Source organism: Chiloscyllium punctatum, chromosome 36, assembly GCF_047496795.1.
Source record: "Chiloscyllium punctatum isolate Juve2018m chromosome 36, sChiPun1.3, whole genome shotgun sequence".
In the NCBI taxonomy this organism is placed as follows: Eukaryota; Metazoa; Chordata; class Chondrichthyes; order Orectolobiformes; family Hemiscylliidae; genus Chiloscyllium; species Chiloscyllium punctatum.
Window position 1 is genome coordinate 2,984,762 of NC_092774.1, and position 21,335 is coordinate 3,006,096.

Sequence of the window (21,335 nt, forward strand, 5' to 3'; positions counted from 1 at the left end):
CCATTCAGCCCCTTGAACATGTTCAGTGTTTCAATAACCTAATCTGTGGCCTAATCCATTTGACTGTCTTGAGCTATATCCCTTGTAACTCTTGCTAAATAAAAATTAGTCCACCTCACATTTAAATTTTACAATGTGACTTTGCATTCAACGATGTTTGAGGAAGGAAGATCCAAAGCTCCACTACCTTTTACAAGCAGAAGTGCTTTGTAATATCTCTCCTGAATGGCCTGAATTTAATTTTTAGACAATGCCCCCTGTTCGAGAATCTTATCCGGTGGAAATAGATTTTCTTTATCAACCCTGCCTTTCCCTGTTAATATCCTGAAGGCCTTGAATAGTCACCCCTTAACCTTCTAAATTCTAGACTATAAAGAATAATTTGTCTCATCTCTCCTCATAACTTAACCCCTGAGGTCTAGGTATCATCATTGGAAACCGGTGCTGAACTCCCTCCAGGGCTAAACATCTTTCCTTAAGTGTGATGCCCAGAACTTGAAGTGGGGTCGAATTAGGGTTTTGTATAGCTTTAGCACAGCATGCATCTCTGTTCTCCAGCTCTTTAAACATGAAGGCCAACATTCCATTAGCCTTCTTGAATACTTTCTGTACCTGTTCGTGGCATTTCAAAGAGCTGTGCACCTGAACCTCAAATCTCTTTAGACCTCCACTGTACGTAACTTGGAATCTTCTAAAAAATACCCTGATGTATCTTCCTTCAGTCCGAAATGGATAATGTCACACTTACTTCAAATCCATCTGCCCCTTCATTAAACCTATCAATAAGCTGTTGCAATTCTACGCTGTCATGAACACCGTCTACAATGCTGCTCAATTTTGTGTCATCAGCAGGTTTGGATAGTTGACATTTTCTGCTATTATTCAAGTTGCTAATGAATATTGTGAATAATTGAGACCCCAACACAGATCACAGTAGGACAACACTCGTCATGTCATACTAATTTGAGTACTTACCCATTACTCTCTGTTTCTTGTCACTCAACCGATTTCCAATGCAAATCATTAATTTGTCCTCAATGATGTTGGCTTCCAGTAATAGTCTCTTCAGTGGGACTTCTGATAAAGTCTTCTGAAGATCCATCGAAACAGCATGCATTGACTCAACCTTCTCCACCAGCTTTCAAAAACTCTCTGACCAACCTTCATTAGTCCACGCTGACTCTCTCTGATTAACCAAAATTTTTCAAGGTGATCAGTTTCACTATCTTTGACTGTAAACTCCAACAATTTTCGCATCATAGATGTTTGGACAACTGGTCTTAAAACCCTAGTTTCCCTCTGCCACCATTCTGAAACAGCAGGGTGACATGAGCAAATTTCTAATCCAGAGGTCCAACTCCTGAATCTAAGTAACTGTGAGAAAATATGGTTATGGCAATAGCAATGTGTTCTCCTACCTGCTTTAAAACTGTGGAAGAAAGTGGCATGGAGAGTCCATGACACCATGAGTCTGCATGATCCATGCAACTAGGGAATTTTGTTTGCTGAATGAGACATAGGGAGAAGTTCATCCAGAAAAAGAAAGTTGCATGCATTTTGGTTTTGTCTTGTCAATTTGAACACTTTGCATGTTGTACAACATTTGATGTTGATGCCACTTTCACTGGTACAGAATGCTTCAGAAAGCATGGCAGAGAAAATCCTGCTGAATGGAATAACAGCCAACTCACAGCTCTGCTTCATTCGCTTTGTGAATTGGAAGGTGTGAGAAAACTGTCTACCAATCAGGACATGAGCATATATGGCATCACAGAATTACCTCACCACAATGATGATAGCTTTAATCAGATTAACAATATTGATGACAAGATGCTATCATACTCTTACAACCTCTCCAGAAGCTGCTGAGAAGCTAAAGGCCAACTGTACCATGACTTTTTCTGGTATTACATTCACTCGTTGGTCGAAGGTTCTGTTTAAGATGTAGTTCTGGATTAGTGGTGCAAGAAGAGCACAGCAGTCCAGGCAACATCCAAGGAGCAGCAAAATCGATGTTTCAGGTAAAAGCCCTTCCACCCCTCATAATTCCTCATGCATCTTAAGATGTAGTGTCAAATTACTTAGCAGGACACTTGCAAATACTTTCTCAACATTGCACAATCCTGCAATGGTTGCTACTAACTCAACAACTTTGCTTCCTTTTGTAAAAATGAGAAAATGTTGCATCTTCAAATTCAACAGGAATGGTTTCCTGGTTCCACACTATCTGGAACAATTCAGTGGTATTGTTAGTGAGTAGAGAGATTGCTCTCTTCTATATTTTCCCGAGTTTTGATTCTGATAATAATGCTTCACCACTTGACAGGAATATGGCTGCTTTGATGGTCTCAGCTTTCTTGGCCATGGGAATTCTATGACAAGTAACTCACATCCTGACTCCCTAGATCCTGACCAATATCTTCTAGGCAGAAGTCAGGAATATGATAGAACACTCTTCAATCACATGCTCAATGCAGCTCACCAACACTCAAAATGATTCACACAATCCAAGAGTTTACAATCCATTTGATTGACATCCCAGTCAGTTCCTTAAATAATGATACAAAGCAGCAGCAATGTGTCCTATTTATAAAATTCACTGCAATACCTTGTCAAGGAAGCTTCTGCAGCACTTCCAAAACCTGCAAAAGCTACCACCTAGACAAAGGGCAGCAGGTTCCCAAGTACACTATCACCTGCATATTCCCATCCAAGGAGCACATCACTGACTGGGAACTATATCACCAGTACCTTCAGTGTCGCTAGGTCGATGACCTGGAACTCCTACCTGATCTATAATGTGAGTGGAGCTTCACTAAATGAACAGCAGCAACTTGATCATTTGACTATGATCAAGTGTGATACCCGTCTGATCTGAGTTCAATCCTCTTTATTTTATTTTGAACATACCCCCACCTCCCTGGGTCTTCAACCTAATGCTTCAAAACCATTTGAGTTCTCCTCTGATTGGTGAATGTTCCCTCTAGTTCACACCTAATGCAAATAAAGAAACGACTTCAAAATCCAGAATGACCAGAAATAACCTAAATCCCAAGCCAAGGGGTTCACATCTCTGTGGTGGTAACTGTGAAGAAGACAGAATTCATGCCACTGAACTGAAGCTTCCTTATTCAAATGCAATCAACTTCAATCTGCAAAAATCTTCTACCTACAGGGATTTCTCAACACAGAAACTTAAAAACTATGTTCAAAAACATCTAAGGATAGCTGGAATCTCTGAAAGCATTCAAGGACAAGGGCAATGGGTCATTACTTTCAATCTTTACTGTGGAACCACTATATTCACTGACATTGCAACAAAACCACATTGTGACCACTCATCTGTCCAACACGATATCCCTCATGTCAATGTCAAAAGACTGCAGGTTGGCAAACATGGTGCCACTATTTAAGAAAGGTGGTAAAGCCAGGGAACTATAGACTGGTGAGCTTGACACCAGTGGTGGGAACGTTGGAGGAAATCCTGAGGGACAGAATTTACATGTATTTGGAAAGGCAAGACATGATTCGGGATAGTCAGCAAGGTTTTGTGCATGGGAAATCATGTCTCACAAACTTGATTGAGTTTTTTGAAGAAGTAGCAAAGAGGATTGATGAGGGCAGAGCGGTAGACGTCATCGATATGGACTTCAGTAAGCCATCCAACAAGGTTCCTCATGGGAGACTGGTTAGCAAGGTTCGATCTCATGGAATACTGGAAGAACTAGCCATTTGGGTACAGAACTGACTCGAAGATAGAAGACAGAGGGTGGTGGTGGAGGATTGCTTTTCAGACTGGAGACCTGTGACCAGTGGTGTGCGCAATGATTAGTACTGGGTCCACTGCTTTTCGTCATTGATGTAAATGATGTGAGTGTGAACATAGGAAGCATAGATACTAAATTTGCAGATGACGCCAAAGTTGAAGGTGTAGTGGACAGGGACGAAGGCCACCTCAGAGTACAATGGAATCTTGATCAGATGGGCCAATGGGCTGACGAGTGGCAGATGAAATTTAATTTAGATAAATGTGAGGTGCTGTATTTTGGAAAAGCAAATCAGAACAGGATTTACATCCTTAATGGTAAAGTTCTGGGGAGTGTTGCTGAAAAAGGAGACCTTGGAGTGCAGGTTCATAGTTCCTTAAAAGCAGAGCCACAGGTAGATAAGATAGCGAAGAAAGCATGTGGTATGATTTCCTTTATTGGTCGGAGTATTGAGTGTCAGAGCTGGGAGGTCGTGTTGCGGTTGCACGGACAATGGTTAGGCCACTTTTGGAATATTGGGTGCAATTCTGGTCTCCTTCCTATCAGAAGCATGTCGTGAAACTTGAAAGGGTTCAGAAAAACTTTACAAGATGTTGCCAGGATTGGACGATTTGAGCTATAGGGAGAGGCTGAATTGGCTGGGTTTGTTTTCCTTGGAGCTTCGGAGGCTGAGGGGTGACCTCATCGAGGTTAATAAAATCATGAAGGGCATGGATAGGAAAAACTGACAGGATCTTTTCCCTGGGGTGAGGGAATCCAGAACTAGAGGGCATAGGTTGAGGGTGAGAGGGGAAAGGTATAAAAGGGACCTAACGGGAAAGTTTTTCACACAGAGGGTGGAACATGTATGGAACGAGCTGCAAGAAAAGCAGTGGAGGCTGGGACAATTACAGCATTTAAAAGGCATTGAGATGGGGAAATGAATAGGATGGGTTTGGAGGGATATGGGCCAAGTGCTGGCAAATGGGATGAGATTAAGTTAGGATATCTGGTCGTCATGGACGAGTTGGAACAAAGTGTCTGTCTGCATGCTGTACATCTCTATGACTCTGAGATTTTTTACCAAGTGCATTGAGGTGATTGGAAACAGCACTGAGGTCAATGAACTGTTCAGGATATGGAGCAGCAGGCAACACACCAAATAGACCTTGAGAATGAATGCTGGAGAATCCATCCGTCGTACATATATCCCTCCAGCTTTACTACTGCAAGAGGTTACGGCTTCCAGGTCTAAAATTGTAAACTCAGGCTACTTGTTGCACACATACATTTGGGCACTTGTTGGTCAGCAGTAAAGCAAAGGGAGGTTGCGGTGTTATGGTAACACCACTGGATTAGTATTCCAGAATCCCACACTAATGTCCTGGATCAAATGCAGTAAATACTGAAGAAACTCAGCAGGTCTGGCAGCATCTGGGGAGACAGAAACAAAGTTAACATTTCAAGTCCATATGGATCACTTTCTTTCCTAATGTACTGAACTGTTCACCTCAAGGATTAAACAGTCGCATTACACAAACTAGTAAACAACCTCCAGGGAATCATGCAGCGCTCACAGAACAAATGGAAAATGAAACTAAAACTACGTAGACATACAGATCAAATTTAAAATGATTCATCACTCATACACTTTAGAACCCGAGGTCTGAAACAACAATAGATTATAAACTTCATAAGTTATAGATGGTCACAGTAGGCACTAACTTTAACAGCAGTATTTGTGTGTGTGCTGGACGATCTGGTGGGATCGATGGTTACCTGGGCACCACATACACAGTGTTGACAAAAATTGGGAGAAGATGCCAAACGCCATGACGTCGTCAGCCAGAGGTCCTGCAGATAGTGCCCCAAAGGGATCTTTCCCTCCAGCTCTTTGGGGATTTTCCTTTTAGTTTTGACCAGGAATGACGATGTCATGCCCCACCCCACCCCCCAAATTCATTCCCCTGTGTTTTTTTTTACCCCCCCTTGTCCCTGTGTGGTATGGGTGAATGACCTCCCTCTGAGCCCTCCCTCCACAGACTGACTGCAGGAGACTGAAAGATCGCGCAACGTCACCCTCAGCCCGCGCGAGCTCGGGCCTTTTCAAACCGCCAACGGCCGGAGCGCGAGCAGAAACGCGAGGCTGTGATTGGCGGGGCCGCTCCGCTCTCGGGGGAGGGGCGGCCCCGTGGCGCGAGAGTTTGGGTGTTTAAATCTGAACGGCCAGAGCGCGAGCAGCAAAGCGAGGCTGTGATTGGCGGACCCTCCTCCGGGGGAGGGGCTGCCGCGAGGCTGTGATTGGCGGGTCCCGGAGGAGGATGTGGCGCCGCCTATCCTCCAAGAGGATATACAGCGTGGAGGACGGAAAGGTTGGAGGACGAAATAGAAGCAACAGCTGCAAAGAAAAATGATGAAAATGCAGATGAAGAAATGCACAAGTTGCTCTCATCGAGTGAACTCAATAACCCCCAAAGCCATAGATTGTCGTTCAGTCCAGTTTAAAATCCTGGATTCATTTGGGGGGAGAGCAAAGAAGGGAAGTATTTTCTTATTCTTCCAATCAATGATGTCAACGAATTACGATTTTTGAGAGAGACTGGAACTAATCAGTCACCAATGCTGGATGGTGATGATGCAAGTGGATTTCCACAGGAATCAGTGAAAGGAAAATATAAATTGGAGGGATATACTGGTCCCATTATGGAGAGCTGGATTGAAGAATGACTGAGCAAATGTTGAGACGTTGGAATTGGAATAGTGTACCAACAGTGAAGAGGAGGAATTGATTTTATCCTCGTCTACGACCTGTCTGGTTCAAAGATATTGGTCTCATTGAGGATGGTGCAGTAACCAGAAAAAGTAACAGCGACTGAGATGCTGCAGGAGGAACATTCTGTGCTTTCTGACTGTGTTGTGATTAGATCTCAGTCTCTCAGATTTAGAGAGAAAGACGAGTCAATGAAATGGGAGATGTCATGGAAATGATGTTCCAAGTTGCAATTTTTGAAAACTTATACAATAGGGTCAAAGCTAAACCTATTTAGATCACCTTCTTGAAATGCAACAAAATGGCAGATCCTAACTGAGAGATCTGTATCAAACAGGCCACACCAAAACAGGATCAAAATCAATGTCTGAATGTCATGACTTAAACAAAAAGTACCATGACAAAATGGAAACCATCTCACATAGTAGCCAGTAAGGAATGGACAGTCATTCACTGGGTGGTCATTCTGTGTGAGTATTGGAACAATATTTCACGCCTGACTCAAAATTCCAATAACCAGTGAAGATGCAAACTAAAATAACAAAACATTTTTATTTCATAATGATGTGGTTACATTTTGCCTGACATTCCTTACAGGTCGGGTCGAAGGCAAACCCCAACCACCAATACACCTGCATATTTAATTGCGATACCAGCTTTTGAAAAACTGTTCAGCAGGCTCTTATTAGATTGTGGAATGTGCTGTGTCAGGAACATTTGACAAATTTCTGCAGTGCATCTTGTAGTTGGTTCACACTGCTGTTACTGTACAACATTGACGGAGCTGCAATGTGGTGTCAACCAAGTGTTTTGCTGAGTCCTGGATGGTGTCAGGTTTTTTGAGGGTCACTGGTGTTACACTTATCAGCGCGATGGTGCAGCTGTACAAATCTCTGGTGCGGCTGCACTTGGAGTATTGCGTGCAATTCTGGTCACCCCATTACTGGAAGGGTGTGGAAGCCGAGGAAAGGGTGCAGAGGAGATTTACCATGATGTTCCCTGTTATGGAGGGAAGGTCTTCTGAGGAAAGGCTGAGGGACCTGAGGCTGTTTTCGTTAGAAGGTTGAGAGGTGACTTAATTTAGACATATAAGATAATCAGAGGGTTAGATAAGGTGGACAGTGAGAACCATTTTCCTTGGATGGTGATGGCTACCATAGGAGAGATCACTTTAAATTGAGAGGTGAGAGATAAAGGACAGATGTCAGAGGTAGTTTCTTTACTCAGACTAGTAAGGGTGTGGAACATCCTGCCTGCAACAGATGTAGACATGCCAACTTTAAGGGCATTTAAATGGGTATTGGATAGGCATATGGACGAGAATGAAATAGTGTAGGTTAGATGGGCTTCAGATTGGTTTCACAGGTTGGCCTCAGACGTTCCATTGGGTTTTGTATGGCTTCCTGATATACCTTATTCGCTTTGAGACGGCTTTAAGTTTACCCCACCAATCCTCATCACTTATTTCGAGGTTTCCAGATATTCTACTAGGCCGCACCCCTAGATTAAAATAAATTCGTATTTCATTCTACTCAGTCCGACTCAGCCTAGAATAGGGTGGTATAGTGGTAAACCTCACAGTGCCAGGGATTCGGGTTCAATTGCAGCCTTGGGAGACTCTCTCTGTCAGGTTTGCACATTCTCCACATGTCTGCCTGCCTGGGTTTCCTCCGAGTGCTCAAGTTTACTCCCACACTCTGAAAATGTGCTCAATGCTAAATTGTACTGTGGTGTACAGTTTACCTGGATTAGCAATGATAATGGGGATAGAATAAGATGCTATTCCGAATGGCCCACTTCTGTACTGTAAGGATTCTGTAATTCTATGAGTCCTTTGGTACCACAACTTACACTCAGTAACTACACGGTTATCCCCTCTAACTACGGGCAGTGAAATGAATGCACTCACCACATATCCACTCACCACTTTGCTCACAACCCCAACTGGTAGGAGGTTTTCAGTCCCAAGTTGCTCTTAAGAACCATAATACAATTTTTCATTCATGTGGAAAATAAAGTAGTTGAATCTGAAACTATGGTCCTGATTCTAAATTGAAGGGAAATACAAGAGTATAAATTGCAAACATGCAAGAACAGATTGAAGAACTTTACTGAAAGGTTTGATAGTGGAGAATTAATGATGAATATGTAAACAACTTGTGAATGAATTACAATAATCATTCATTCCTGTCTGGCACAAAAATAATAGAGAAAAGACAACTCAGCCATAGCTTCCACAAGAAATGAGGGTCAGTATAAGATCCAAAGAGGAATCATATAAAATGACCAGAAAAAGCAGCAACCTGAGGATTGGTAGCTTTTAGCAATCAGCAAAAAAGGACAAAAAAGTTGGAGCTCCAGTGACATGCCATGTTCCCACACCAACATTTCTGTCACAAGCCTGCTGCAGTGTTCCAGTGACCCTCAGTGCCAGCTCAACAAACAACAAATCATTTTCTACTAGGGCTCAACACGGAGTTAAATAACTTTAGAGTCTGATTTTGTCCTTCCATACTTTCTACCCATCTCCACCCTCTGGTCCTGTCATGACACGGGTTGTTTTCAGCACAGCCTACCCATTCTTTCCTGCTCTCAGCTCTCCTTATCACTTATTCAGCTCCCTTCTGTCTTGGCCTATTGTCAATAATCCCCTTGTTTGTCTACCCCTTTCATATCTCTCTCTTTCTCTCTCTGGTCTACATGTCCACTGACCGGCTTACCTCTCCCTTCCACTAACCCCATCTCATCTTCAGCGTAAATCCCACTTTTTCACAGCATTGTTCTAATGAAGAGCTGCTGATCTGCAAAGGGTAACTGTAAAGGGCAGCGACATAAAAATTGTGGCTACAACAGAATTCATAGGACAAGAGCACTGCAATTGGTGAGTCGTATCTTGACTCTCCATAATTTTCTACAATATATAAGTCCCGAACCTGGAGTGTGATGGGGGAATACTCTACACCTGCTTGGATGGATTCAGCTCCAGTAACACTGGGGAGGGTCAACATCGTCCAGGATGAAGCAGCTGTACTTCATTGATATACAATCCAACACCTGAAACATTGACTTCCTCCGTGACTTCTTCAAGAACGGTTTCCAAACGTTACAAACTCCACCACCCTGAAGAACAGGGAGCAACAGCTACTGAGGAACACCACAACCTGCAAGTCCCACTCTCTGTCACTGACCATGTTTATTTGGAATTATATCACTGTTCCTTCATAGTGATGGGGTTCAAATCCTGAAACTGTAACCCTAATACCTCTGTGGGATGCTGCATTTGTGACCATTCATAATTTCCCAGGAGAAGGTGATAGTGAGCTGCCTTATTGAAATGCTGTCGTCCATTTGGTGTATATTGATAGACAATGGCATTGGGGAGGGGATTTTAAGACTTTGGCCCAGCAACAGTGAAGAAATCTGAGTGAGGATGGTGTGTGGGTTGAATGGGAGCTTGCAGGTGATAGTGTTCCCGTGTATCAGCTGGCTATCTCCTTTTCATTATGGAGGTTATGAATATGGAAGACAAGGACTGATAGGGCCCTAATGTAGGCCCTACCTATGATAGGGCCATAGGTAGTGATTTAGAACAGACTTCAGGCTTCAGGTACACAAATCTTTGAAGTTTGCATCACAGGTAGACGGGGTGATGAAAGTGTTTAGTCTCTTTGTCCTCATTGCTCAGACTGTTGAGTACAGGTGTTGGGACATTTTGTTGAGCTTGCATAGAACATGGGTGAGGCTTCTTCTGGAGTACTGTATCCAGTTCTGGTTGTTCATTTGTAGGAATGATATCATTAAACTGGACAGGGGTCAGAAAAGATTTACCAGAATCTTGCCGAGAATGGAGGTTTGAGACTAGAAAGGCTTGGATTTTTTTTCACTGGAGCACAGGAGGTTAAAAAGTGACCTTACTGAGGTTTATAAAATCATAAGGGACATAGATAAGGTGAATGACAAGGGTCTTTTACCCAGGGTCTACCCTTATTCATCGAATTAGTCAAATAGTTACTAAACCATGTCCCAGGCTTTGAACGTACAAACAAAAGCATACCCATCTTCTCTCTGTGTTTGCCTGGGTTTCCTCTGGATACTCTGGTTTCCTTCCACAGTCTGAAGATGTGCAGTCAAGGTGGATTGGACATGCTGAATTGTCCATAGTATCCAGGGATGTGCAGGTTAGGTGGGTTAGCCATCGGAAATGCGGGTTATGGAATGAAGTGGACCTGGGTAGGATGCCCTTTGGAGGGTCGGTGCAGAATTGATGGGTCAAATATCTTGTACTTGCACATTAGGGATTCTGTGACCCATGTTCTGGATAGCAGATCATCAAATTCACAAGAACACAAAATGTCTCTTTGGGACTTTGCAAGAGTGCTGTAGAGGACAGATGGTATTATTGTTCTCTCCCACTCAGGAAGAGGTTTTGCAGGCAGTCTCCCAGAGGCTGTTCCAACAGATAAGGGTATAAATGGTCTGTTTCTTCCCCAAAGGTCTGGGCAGCATTCAGGAGACAGGGCAACGGTCCACTTCCCAAATTCCCACAATGACCGCAAATTTCTTGTCCATCAGTGGCCGGGTGGTAACCACAGCCCCGATCTGGGAGGTTGTTATCAGATTCTCACACGGACGATCTGTCTTGTGAAAACAATTTTAAAAAGCTGAAGATCACACCGGGTCAGACGTGCATCCATGGAGAGAGAGAGCAAGCTAATGTTTCAAGTCGCGATGACTCTTCATCATAGAATCAGAGGTTCCCTACACTGTGGAAACAGGCCATTCGGCCCAACGGTTTCATACTGACCCTGTGAAGAGCATCCCAGACAGACCTCCATTTCCCCTCCCCTATCCTTGTAACCCTGCATTTCCCATGACTAACCCACCTGGAGGCGAATGGTTCAGAGTCAGTAAGGAAATCAAGGGATAGGGCAGTGGCAGAAAAAAAACATCAAGGGCTACCAGTTCAGTGGTTGCATAGCAGAGGGAAATCGATGGGATGAATGGCCTCAGCTCCACCTCAAGACTCCCAGGACGAGGTGGAGGTGGCCGCATATCAGTGCTCCGATTGGTTGGTCGACCATTGGTCCTCCAAGTGAGATCTGAGCTGCCTATTGGTGTGAACACATGTTGATCAGATGACAGTCCCGCCCCCTTGATGGGAAGGTCACGTGGTTTGGCTCTGTCACCGAGGTGGCTCCGGTTTGGTTCCACCGGGAGGGAAAGCTTCCGGATGATCCGGTTGGTCTTTTCTTTCTTTCATTTTTAATTGTATCACCCGCCCGCTCTATTCTCTCCGATGCTGACACCCCTCCCCCTCGGAAGGGTTATATCAGCTCTTCTGGGCGGGGGGGGGGAGGGGGGTGACCTGGGGCCATCTTCCGCATGCGCGTCTCTCCCCCCATGGAACAAATAGAGTCCTTTCTGCCGCGCGGGGCTTTGTGGGATGGCCCAGCCGCCCTTGTGGGAGCCCATCTCCCGCCAGTGGCTGACCAACCACCCGACCGGCAAGGGAAGTTTCTCAGCTGAGCTCCCCGGGATGCTGCAGACCAGCCAGCACCAGGAACAGCAGCAAGGCCGTTCAGCTTCCTTGAGCCTGCCCTACTATTGTGGGTCATGGGTCACCTTATTCAAGGGAAGGATGTAAACGCCGTTGGAAGCCTACTCGAGACAGTTTACGCCTGGAATTGGCGGGTGTTTCTGTGATTGAATAGATTAGGGCTGTAGTTGAGATGGGTAAGAGTCAAACTGATTGAGGACTCTTGTTAGGGTCAAACATCACACAACAAGAGGTTTATTTGGAGGCACTAGCTTTTGAAGCGCTGCTTCCTCATCAAGTGGTTGTGAAGCAGGATGATAAGACACAGAATTTATTGCAAAAGATTACAGTGTTATGCAGATGAAATGATAGATTGAACAAACTGAGATTAAGTCTTCCATCTTTTAGAATGGGTTTACTAGTTTCGGTTCTTCAATATGTAAATCCCAGAACTTCTTTTAAGTCAAATTTTCAAGACAGCTTCAGGTTTTATAACAAAAGGTGCCAACACAGCTCAGACAATGCATTAAAGGTGTGGGATTTAAGTCTGTCTGTATCCCAATCTTGAGTCAGACTAGTTCTATTTCCAAAGTGGAATATAGTAGCAATTATTCCGGTATGGTGGCTTAGTGGTCAGCACTGCTGCCTCACAGCACCAGAGTCCCAAGTTCAATTTCAACCTTCGGTGACTGTCTGTGTGGAGTTTGCACATTCTTCCCGTGTCTGTGCGGGTTTCTCCGGGTGCTCCTGTTTCCTCCCACAGTCCAAAGATGTGCAGGTCAGGTGAATTGACCATGCTAAATTGTCCATAGTGTTAGGTGCATCAGTCAGAGGGAAATGTGTATGGGTGGGTTACTCTTCAGAGGGTCGGTGTGGACTTGTTGGGCTGAAGGGCCTGTTTCCACACTGGAGAGAATCTGATCTTAAAAAATACCTGACGGACTATAACCTGGTGTTGTTGATTTTTAACTTTATCCACCCCAGCCCAACACCAGCTGCTCCAAATCTTGTCAGGGTAGATGTGAAAAGAAAAAAAACCCTGCAGATCCTGTAGGTCAGAAACAAAGACAGAAGTCGCTGGAAAGCTCAGCAGGTCTGGCAGCATCTATGAAGAGAAATCAAAGCTAACATTTCAGGTCCTTTCTGAGGAAGGATCTCTGGATGCAAAACGTCAACTCTGATTTCTCTTCACAGATGCTGTCAGACCTACTGAGCTTTTCCTGCTACTTCTGTAAAGGATGTTCTCCCTTGAAGGACATTCTAGAACGGGGGACCACTGTTTCAAAATAAAAAGTTGACAATCTAAAACAAATAGGAAGAGGAAATGGTAATGGAAGAAGACTTTGAACCATTGTAAGGCAGAATTACATCGATTCTTGACAAACAAGTCAGTAAGTGGATGGATGAGATCGTGGATTAATATTATTGAACGGCAGAACAGGCTTGAAGAGTTAAATGTCTGGTCCGAACTCATATGTACTTTTCGATTGCTTTCAAAGCCCTTCTTCTTTGTGTTATCAGTAAATTTGGCTTTCTACTCCACAGTCAGTGATTTGAGTCCATGTCCTCAGAGCATTAGCCTGGGGTTTCAGATTATGTGTCAAGTGTCATTACCAATGCGCCATCCCCTCCCCTTGACCTGGTGCAGCAGTCACATGATCTGCTTCCGAAATCGTGAATGTCTTCATTTACAATCACTGCCAATTTCACAACTGTCTGCTTCCATCTCCACTCCTCTGTCTGTGCTTAACCTTCCCCTCCCCCCCCCCCACCCCCGACTCTCCGCTTCCTGCCAACGTGCTCAGAGAAAGCCATTTTATTCTTCTTCGGAGAGAAAATTGGCTGCAAAGTAATTGTGCTCCATCTTTCTGTTTCTCCATTCATTTTACAGCGGTTTTACATACGAGGCCTCTCTTTAAGATCTGATCCAGTAGCTAGTTCCATTGGGGGTCTCAATATTGTCGGTGTTTGCACATGGAAGGAGAAAGCAGCGACCGACTGGTGGACAAACCACACACTTGTACCGGGTGTGGTCTCACCATCATCCTTTCGCCTGACCTGGAGAGACACGTGCACTGTCACAGCGAGGAGGATCCAGGGGAAGGTGGGCACGGCGAGACAGGATTCAGCTCACTCTCCGTGTTGGAAGATGGTCAGCGTCCTGCCACTGAGGAGAGTGGGTTTACCTACTGTGCATGTGGGAAGGGTTTGTCCTATCCCTCCAACCTACAGGCACACAAGTGGGTTCACTGTGACAAGACACCGTGGAGATGTTCTGACCGTGCCAAGGGCACCAAGAGCCCGCAGGAGACAAAGCGAGACCAATGCCGACACACTGGGCAGAGGCCTTTCTCCTGCTCGGTGTGTGGGAAGGGATTCACTCAGCTATCTGACCTGCAGAGGCACTGGAAGAGCCACTCTGTTCAGCTGCTCCTCGAGTGCTCCTCTTGTGGGAAAGAGTTCACTCGATCATCTTCCCTCCTGAGGCACCAGCGGTTTCACATCGATGCACAAGGGTTTCAGAGTTCTGATAAACGCAACCTGAAGCAGAGGAGACATCAGCTGCAGGGAGTTGGCGAGAGGCCATTCGCCTGCCCCGCGTGTGGCAGAAAGTTTGCCTGCACCTCCCACCTGCTGACCCACCAGCGGGTCCACACGGGGGAGAGGCCGTTCCCCTGCCGAGACTGCGGGAAGGAGTTTGCCCAGGCTTCCAACCGGGAAACACACCAGCGGGTCCACACTGGGGAGAAGCCGTTTACCTGCTCAGTGTGCGGGAAAGGATTCGCTTGGTCGTCCGCCCTCCTGACCCACCAGCGGGTCCACACCGGGGAGAGGCCGTTCACCTGCTCAGTGTGTGGGAAAGGGTTCATTCAATCCTCCGCCCTCCTGACCCACCAGCGCATCCACACTGGCGAGAGGCCGTTCACCTGCTCTGTGTGCGGGAAGGGATTCGTTCTGTCCTCCAAACTACTGACCCACCAGCAGGTCCACACCGACGAGAGACCGTTCCCCTGTTCGACCTGCGGGAAGTGTTTTAAAAGCACCAAAAGCCTGGTGATACACCAGCGCTATCACGCTGCAGTGCGACCATTCACCTGCTCGGAGTGCGGGAAGGGATTTACAGACTCGTCCTACCTCCTGAGGCACCAGCGAGTCCACACAGACGAGAGGCCGTTCACTTGCTCCGTGTGTGGGAAGGGCTTCATTCGGTCCTCCCACCTCCTGAGGCACCAGCGAGTTCACCCTGCTTCCTAGCATGGTGACCCTGATGGTAGGAGGCCTGAAGTAAAAAGTACTTGGTGAATTCCTGTGTTGGGTTCCTCTGGGTTGCAGCCTGTTCAGTTGATGGTCCCCTTCATTGAATCTCTCATGGTGTCACATGAACGCTACAGCACAGGCCATTTGGCTCAATTGGTCTGAGAACACAGTTCTTCACCACTTGAGCCTCGTTCCATTCTCTCTTCATCAAGCACCCATCACCCTATCCTGCTGTACCTTTCTCCATCTCACTTGTTTTTCCAGCTATTCCCCCTTCAGTTTGTTAACATAGTACAGTATAGACCCTTCTGCCCTCAATGTTGTGCCAGCCTTCTATCCTACTCTAAGATTAGACTGACCTACATACCCTCCTTTGTACTAAGGGATGAAGGGCTCCTGCCTGAAACGTTGATGTTCCTGCTCCTCGGATGCTGCCTGACTTGCTGTGCTTTTCCAGCACCCCTCTAATCTTCACCATCTGCGGTCCTCACTTTTGCCGAGCCAACAGTCACTTAACTGTCCCTAATGTAATTGACTTGACTACCACTGCTGGCACCCGCCACTCTGAATAAAGAGCCTACCTCTAACATCTTCCCTAAACCTTCCTCTAATCACCTTCAAATTATGCCCTCTTGTGATAGACATTCCCCTGGGAAAAAGCCTCTGGCTATCCACTTTATCTATGCCTCTAATCGTCTTATACACCTCTATCACATCACCTCTCATCCTTTGCTACAATGAGGAAAATCCCTAGCTCCCTCAACCTTTCATTAGAAGACATGCCCTCCAGTCCAGGCAGCATCCTGGTACATCTCCTCCATACCATCTCAAAAGCTTGTGCATCCTTCCTGTAATGAGGGGACCATATCTGAACACAATATACCAAGCGTGCTCTAACCAGGGCTCTATAGAGCTGCAGCATAACCTCACGGCTCTTGAACTCAATTTCCCCTGCTAATGAAAGGCAACACACCATACGCCTTCTACACAACCCTACCAACTTGGGTGGCAACATTGAGGGATCTATGGACATGGACCCCAAGATCCCTCTGTTCCTCCACACTGACAAGAATCCTGCTTTTAACCCTGTGTTCTGCATTCAAATTCAACCTTTCAAAGTGAATGACTTCTCTTTTCCAGGTTAAACTCCATCTGCCACACTCAGCCCAGTTCTATATCCTGTCAGTGTCTCAACCTACAACAGCCCTCCACCCTATCAACAACACCACCAAGCTTCATGTCATCGGCAAACCTACTAACCCACCCTTCCACTTCCTTATCCTAGCCCTTTATAAAAATCATAGAGAAGAGGTCCCAGAACAGGTCCCTGCAGACCACCACTGGTCACCAAGCTCCAGGCTGAATACTTTCCATCTGCTACCACCCTCTGTCTTCTAACGGCCAGCCAATTCTGTATCCAGACAGCCAAATTTCCCAGTATCCCACGCTCCTTCCTTTCTGAATGAGCCTATCAAATGTGTTGCTAAGATCCATGTGCATCACATCCACAGCTCTGCCTTCATCAATGTGTTTTGTCACATTCTCAAAAGGATTCAGTCAGACTTGTGAGGCATGACCTGGGCCCTCACAAAGCTATACTGACTGTCTCTAATCGAACTGTGGTTTTCCAAGGAATCATAAATCCTGGCCAATCGTTTACCCAGCACTAACAGAAGACTGACTGGTCTGTAATTCCCTGGATTATACTTCACAGTTCACCATCCCACCCAGCTTTATGTTACTCCCCACACTTCTGCCTACACCAGTACGGGGGGCCCCAAACTGAACCATGAGTGGTGCTGTTTGGGGACACTGCCTTTCCTGTCCAGTTAGACCACTCAGGTGTACAGAGCTGTATGTGAGCCCACACAGGAAGTCTCAAATGTTGAGGCAGTGGTACCGGTATCAATCAGGAAGGGGATTTCTTTATCCTCAACAGTCAAGCAGACGACCGGTTCATCCTTGGGGTCTTTAGACAGGACAGGGTAGAGCTGAAACTAGGATAATCAGGCTGGGAAGGGGGCAGCAGAGCAAACTCATCCCCTGTCTGGGGTTCTGTATCGCAGGTGTAACAGTGGGCAGTCTCACCGCCAATGACCATCCACACCACAGTGAAAACAGGTCTGCATTGGCCGTGTCATTGTCCGTGAAGTGGTGGGGGTGGGGGGGGTAGCCACCACAGGGTCAAGGGCAGCCGTGTTAGTTGTGGAAAGTGGGTGGAGGGGTGTCAGGGGAACGATGAAACATTGCACTGAGGCCATTCGGGTGAGCAGCATGTGTATGGTCATATCCATCGACCCACTCCTGGGACAAGGGTGGGGGTCCATTGGGTGGTTCCTGAGGGAGTCAGGGCCTGTAACAGGGACATTAGAATCTTTGTGAGGGGGTGGGCGGGGGGGGGAGGGTGCTGTATAATTTCATGCTTGTCTGTTGCCTGTTTCGGGCCTTTCAGACTATGTCAGTAATAAGTGAGCGCTCTTCTCATTTGTTGGCGGGTGTTATCCGGCCAATCCATATTATTGGTTTGAACAGCAGTAGCTACCCGCTCTGGGATACATTGTAATAGTAGTGCATTAAAGCTGGGGCGAGGGATTTCCTACATGACAAGTGGTGTCCCCTACATGGGTGGAGTATGTGGAGCAAAGCCGATCTGAACTGGCCTCCTCCTGCTTTGGGCTGCACTCCAATACCCTAATTATATATACCTGGTGTTGTTGCAGACTTCTCTGGAGAGCCCCCCCACCCCCAATCACCAGGATCTGGTCCCTGAGCTGGGGAACGCCTCTGGAAAAGGCCTCCCAATCATTGTAACCCCCAACTGGGGTTTCCATCTCGAACCCTCACTTGGGGCCAGAGCCAAGCAGCACAGACCGAAGAGGTCCTGAGGTGTGGCTCGATACATTTGAATTGTCCCTGTAATATAATCAATGAAATCCTCTGGACTCGTCTTTCGGTTTTTGCGGGGGGGGGGGGGAAGTGTGTGGGACATAATCAAGCACATCTCTTGGGCTTTCCAGGGGGTGTAAATGTCTGGTGGTCTGTCCCGCTGAGCCAGGGTTTGGGTTAGGGACTGTCCAGGTAGGGAACTGCCTCTGTTCATGTTTATGGGTGGTGTTGCCTGTTCTGTTTGGGTTAGGCAGGCCAGGGTTAGCCATTTGATTTGCGACCTCTCTGGGCCAGGTGTTGCTGTCGGGGCTGTAATCGTGGGGCCCGTCATGTTCACTACCACTGTCTGTGACAGGGTTATAGGATGGTGTGACCTGTTCTCTGTGCGTCTGAAAAGGACCTGTCTATTTGTCTTTTTTAGTGTTGCATCGCGGCCTGAAAGCAACTGGGTCAGTGAAGCTTTCAGGAGTCTGGTTCTGGTCAGGACCTGGGGGGGGGGGGGATCTGAACTTCCCTGTGACTGAGGGATAGAGTGTGGGCAGACAGGCGGCAGTGAAGGATACAGTGAGGGTGGTGGTCACGGGCCAGTGGATCTTGGTTGGGGTGTCACGGCACGAGTAGGGGTAGGAGGGGAGAGCGGCCGATATGAGGGGTGGGGTGGGGGGGGGGGGGGATGCAGGGCACTCCTGCTCATCAGTGTCACCAATTTCGAACAACATCAGCAGACCAGACATGTCTGGAGGTACCTCCGTTTTGCTCTCGTCCAGTAGCTGGGTTTTGCATTTTAACCCCGGTCTGTTAGTCTGTCTAGTGCCTTTTAGCTTTTCTTGGTTTCTCTCATTTCGATCATGATCCTCGCACTGTGTCTTTATCACTGCCCAAGGTTTAGGGTTACCCTCGTTATCACATAATCTAATCCCTGTCTGACGTGTGCTGTTCTCCCACCTACTCTGCTGAGATTTGCCTTTTAATTCCTCAGCTGCTTTTCGCCACACAGTTATTAAAGTTTCCCACCGAGTGCCCACATTGCACTTCCAGATTGCCTCCTCGCCCTTTAAACATTTCTCTCTGTCCCACGTCCCTCCTAGTGGCCAGGTTTCATTACCCAATTTCTTATTTAAACATCTGAGCCTTTCCTCATTCTGAGGGTCACCTCGGGTATAATCCATACAAAGGGGTTCCAGCCCCTGACCTATCTAACACTTGCCCCATGTTATTGTGTATATATTTCTTTCTCGAGCTGACCTTTATGGAACTGTCCTGGCAGCCTCTGTACTCACTTCAGGTTCCTGACCTTCGCGTGGGGGATCTCCCCTCTGAACAACTGGTCTAAGGCAGGGTGCTGAGACAGACACAGTGACTCCACTTTACCTGGTGTACTGTATCCCAGGGCTCCGAACTCCCGCTTTCCCTGGGGACTCACCCTGATTTAACCCTGGGGACTCGAACCTTGATTTAACCCTGGGGACTCGAAACCTGATTTAACCCTGGGGACTCTCACCCCGATTTAACCCGAGGGACTCTCACCCTGATTTAACCCCGGGGGACTCGAACCCCGATTTAACCCCGGGGGACTCTAACCCTGATTTAACCCTGGGGACTCTCACCCCGATTTAACCCTGGGGGGCTCTCACCCTGATTTAACCCTGGGGGGCTCTCACCCCGATTTAACCCGAGGGACTCGAACCCTGATTTAACCCTGGGGGACTCGAACCCTGATTTAAACCTGGGGACTCTCACCCCGATTTAACCCTGGGGAACTCTAACCCCGATTTAACCCCGGGGTCTCTCACCCCGATTTAACCCTGGGGAGCTCTAACCCTGATTTTACCCTGGGGGACTCTAACCCCGATTTAATCCTGGGGAGCTCTAAGGCTGGTTTAACCCTGGGGGACTGTAATCCCGATTTAACCCCGGGGACTCTAACCCCGATTTAACCCTGGGAACTCTCACCCCGATTTAACCCTGGGGGGCTCTCATCCCGATTTAACCCTGGGGGACTCTAACACTGATTTAACCCCGGGCGGACTCTAACCCCGATTTCACCCTGGGGACTCTAACCCCGATTTCACCCTGGGGACTCTAACCCCGATTTCACCCTGGGGACTCTAACCCCGATTTCACCCTGGGGACTCTAACCCCGATTTCACCCTGGGGACTCTAACCCCGATTTCACCCTGGGGACTCTCACCCCGATTTCACCCTGGGGACTCTCACCCCGATTTCACCCTGGGGACTCTCACCCCGATTTAACCCTGGGGACTCTCACCCCGATTTAACCCTGGGGGGCTCTCACCCCGATTTAACCCTGGGGACTCTCACCCCGATTTAAGCCCGGGGACTCTAACCCTGATTTAAGCCTGGGGACTCTAACCTTGATTTAACCCTGGGGGTCTCTCACCCTGATTCAACCCCAGGGGGACTCTCACCCCGATTTAACCCTGGGGGACTCTAACCCCGATTTAACCCTGGGGGGCACTCACCCTGATTTAACCCCAGGGGGACTCTCACCCCGATTTAACCCTGGGGAGCTCTAACCCCGATTTAACCCTGGGGACTCTCACCCCGATTTAACCCTGGGGACTCTCACCCCGATTTAACCCTGGGGACTCTCACCCCGATTTAACCCTGGGGACTCTCACCCCGATTTAACCCTGGGGACTCTCACTCTGATTTAACTCTGGGGACTCTCACCCCGATTTAACCCTGGGGAGCTCTAACCTTGATTTAACCCTGGGGACTCTAACCCCGGGGACTCTCACCCTGATTTAACCCTGTGGGACTCTAACCCCGATTTAACCCCGGGGACTCTCACCCTGATTTAACCCTGGGGGACTCTCACCCTGATTCAACCTTGGGAACACTGACCATGATTTAACCCTGGGGACTCTAATCCCTTTAAAACCCCAGCTTCATGCATAGTGACTTGTTGGTATCCAAGTGCAGGAGTAGCTCAAAGATTCCATCACCATTGAGTCCCAGGAGACAAGGGGTCAACTGGGTGTGAAGTTTAGAGAGAGAGAGATCAAGGTGAAGTTTACCTTGTGGACCCATCCATCTCACACCACCAACATTCAGGCACTTGCTTATTCAGTCCACCTGGAAGCTCCGTGTATGTTGGAATCCCACCGCTACCACC

At 47.2% G+C, this 21,335-nt stretch overlaps 1 protein-coding gene across 1 annotated transcript; it reads left to right on the plus strand.

The window, feature by feature from the left end:
• The first annotated feature begins 11,666 nt into the window (after nucleotides 1–11,666).
• Nucleotides 11,667–17,687, plus strand: LOC140460172 (uncharacterized). Its single transcript, XM_072554561.1, has 2 exons — nucleotides 11,667–11,754; nucleotides 13,944–17,687. The coding sequence occupies exon 2, from the start codon at nucleotides 14,027–14,029 to the stop codon at nucleotides 15,305–15,307; it is 1,281 nt and encodes a 426-aa protein (XP_072410662.1). The 5' UTR covers nucleotides 11,667–11,754; nucleotides 13,944–14,026; the 3' UTR covers nucleotides 15,308–17,687.
• The last annotated feature ends 3,648 nt before the right edge of the window (nucleotides 17,688–21,335 follow it).

Excerpts from the sequence above, each read along its gene's own strand:
- LOC140460172 (XM_072554561.1), top strand. The coding sequence starts at position 14,027 with ATGGAAGGAGAAAGCAGCGACCGACTGGTGGACAAACCACACACTTGT.